The following is a 2,814-nucleotide window of genomic DNA, read 5'->3' on the forward strand; positions in this document are numbered from 1 at the left end:
CCCTACTCCTTTGAGCCACAGGTGCTGCCTGCATTTATATTTTTAAACCATAATTTGCATAAATAGGAAGTAGATGAGAGCCATCAAAAGTGCTCCCCAGAAGCCAGATGTCACCAATAGTCTCACATCGTGTGAATCTGTCTCTGTGACATCCAGAAAGAGGTAAATACAAAAATACTGTACATGGAGACAGAAAGCAGGTTGGTGGTTGCCCAGGTGTGGAGGGGGGGAGAGGAGGAAATGACCTTTTAATGAGTCTGGGGTCTCCGTCGGCGGTGATGAAGATGCTTTGGAACTAGACACAGTAGGAGTTACACAATTTCATGAAGGCACTAAGTTCTGCTCAATTGATCACTTCAAAATGCCGCATTTTTTTATTATGTGAATTTCACCTAACTTCAGGAAAAAAATTTTTTTGACATAGGGTCTTGCTCTGTCCCCCAGGCTGGAGTGCTGCGGTGTGATCACAGGTCACTGCAGCCTGGAACTCCCGGGCTCAAGAGATCTTCCTGGCTCAGCCCCTAGAGTAGCTGGGAGTATAGGCGTGTGCCACCATGCCTGGCTAATTTAATTTTTTTTTAGACACAGGGTCTCACTACGTTTTCCAGGCTAGTCTCAAACTCCTGGCCTCAAGTGATCCTACAGCCTCTCAAAGTCCTGGGATTGGAGATGTGAGCCACCAGGTCTGGCCAAATTATTTTTTAAGTGTTCCGTGATGACTTCTGAGTAAGGGATTAATGTGATTACTCCCCGCAAATGTGCACAGTTGAGGGTCTAACCGCTCCATCCCAGGGACCACAGGAATGAAATTCACAGCCATGTTGTTCCCAACAGCAAATAACTAGAAATAACCTGGTCCACCCAACGATGATGGGGTGGGGGTAAAGAAGGATGTGGATTTGCTTTCCTTTCTTCTGCTGTATTTTCTACCTTTATTTTATTTTATTTTATTTTTTTGCATAATGGTAATAAGCAGAGACTCAGCCCCGTGGCAGCCCTTCCTGGGAGCTGGGTGCTGCTCTGGACACACTCACCACTGCGATGCTGACGGCGTCCTCGTACTCCCTGGTGAGGACGCTCACCAAGGCGGAGCCCAGCAGCAGCAGGATCAGCGGGTTCTTAAACTGGAAGATGAAATACAGGGTGATGTGTTCTTTAGTTTCACAATGACCAGTCTGGGCTTCTCACTGCAGAAGCGAGTGTGATGCAGCCCTTAGTTCAAGATCGTGCCTCTGGGTCAGCCATGTAATGATCAGGACCACAACCATGCAGTGGTCCTTCTCTGCCTGCCTGTCCACTGCCGACAGCCCTCCCAAGAGTCATCCTGACACTCTCCCCATCAAGACACCAGCCTTGGCCCTGCCTTTGGGTTCTTGGCCTTGCCTCACCAAATCCCCACAATGCGCCAGGCTAGGGAAAATAGGGTCCCCGGCTGCAGAGGATAAAGCATCCCCCACAGCCCATGTCTCAGCCTCCTTCCTTGAACCACAACTTCCAGGAGCCCCTGCTGTCTCTTCCCAACACTGGGGTTCCAGGAAGGTGCTGGGCTGGCCAGAGCCACCCAGCCCGTCTTGGTGCCAAACGCATCAAGAGCTAACATCCTCAGCACGCTGAGCGCTGAGCAGGGTGGGAACCAAAAGGGTAAGGGAGCAGGAGGATGCTGCAAGGAGAACTGTGATTGGTCCCTGAACCGACCAATCCCAGAAGAATCAGACATGACGCCAGTAGGAAGATAGCTAAAGCTGGGGCAGCCCAGGAGCCAGAGAATAAGAGAGGATGCCAGGGATGGGATGGGGGCCAAAGGGGTGCCAACGGCCAGGGAGTTGGAATTGAGGCAACCTAAATCCCCTCAGTATCTGGAAAATTCTGCCTGTTAACTGGGCCTTTCTGAACCTGTCCCGGTTGGGTGGTGGGTGCCAACTTCTAGACTGGAGCTTGCAGCCATGTCCATTTCAATCTTTTTTCCTTCCTCTTCCTCAGGGCTTCTGGGCATTTCACTTCCTGCCACCAATTCAGCACGGGGCCAGCCCTGAGGGGCAGCCTCTAGGAAGGGCAGCGGCTCCAGTGCCAGCTCCCCAGATGTGCATCTCAGGACTGCTCTTCACAGCCGTTTGACTTGGAGCTCGGGTTGCAGATAAACTACAGGAGGCCCAGTTAAATTTGAATCTCAGATAAATAAGGAACTTCAAAAAATTAGCATAAGTATGTTCATTGCAATATTTGGTACATACATGTCTTAAAATTGCCTCTATCTGAAATTCAAATTTGAAAGGGCAGCCTGTATTTTAATTTGCTACACCTGGCAGCCCTACACACCCTGGGGAAATCTTCCAACCTCTCTGTACTTCACCCTCCTCATCTACAAAACAGGGATTAGCAGGAGGATTAAGCAGGTGAATGCTGATTTATCTACTCATTCATTTAGCCTGGTGCTTGGCATGTGGTAAACCTTCTATGAATGTAATCACTACCATTCACGACCATGGCTGCCTGGGGGGATAGTTATCTACTCCTGAGCACTCTTCCTGCTGGCTAAGAGCAGCCTGAAAGGGGAGCAGCCTGTCCAAGGACACCCACAATCAATATTTAAATAATAAATGCTTGCCCCACCCTCCCTGGCTTGTTCTGGTTAATGCAAAGAATGACACCTGTGGGCCTACCTGATCGAGGTATTTCTTCCATATAGGTTCGGTGGTGTCAGCAACAAACTCATTCCAGCCATGGACCAGCCTGCGCTGTGCTACTGAGAACTCTGACAGCCCCGTCTGTAAGTCCACCTGTGGGGAGACAGCCAAGCACAAGCTCATTGATGGG

The 2,814-nt window shown here is 49.9% G+C and overlaps 1 protein-coding gene across 1 annotated transcript in view; it reads right to left on the reverse strand.

Annotated features, from left to right (window-relative positions):
* The window catches only part of ATP2C2 (ATPase secretory pathway Ca2+ transporting 2), a 54,735-nt gene that overhangs the window by 38,468 nt on the left and 13,453 nt on the right, over nucleotides 1-2,814 (reverse strand). Inside the window, exons 3-5 of the mRNA XM_012806097.1 lie at nucleotides 2,661-2,777; nucleotides 1,027-1,124; nucleotides 94-121 (exon numbers count right to left, since the gene is read on the reverse strand). Of these exons, the coding sequence (XP_012661551.1) occupies nucleotides 94-121; nucleotides 1,027-1,124; nucleotides 2,661-2,777 (243 nt within the window). The remainder of the gene's footprint in view (nucleotides 1-93; nucleotides 122-1,026; nucleotides 1,125-2,660; nucleotides 2,778-2,814) is intronic.

This window comes from Otolemur garnettii, unplaced genomic scaffold, assembly GCF_000181295.1.
Source record: "Otolemur garnettii isolate 467f Iridium unplaced genomic scaffold, OtoGar3 scaffold00047, whole genome shotgun sequence".
In the NCBI taxonomy this organism is placed as follows: domain Eukaryota; kingdom Metazoa; phylum Chordata; class Mammalia; order Primates; family Galagidae; genus Otolemur; species Otolemur garnettii.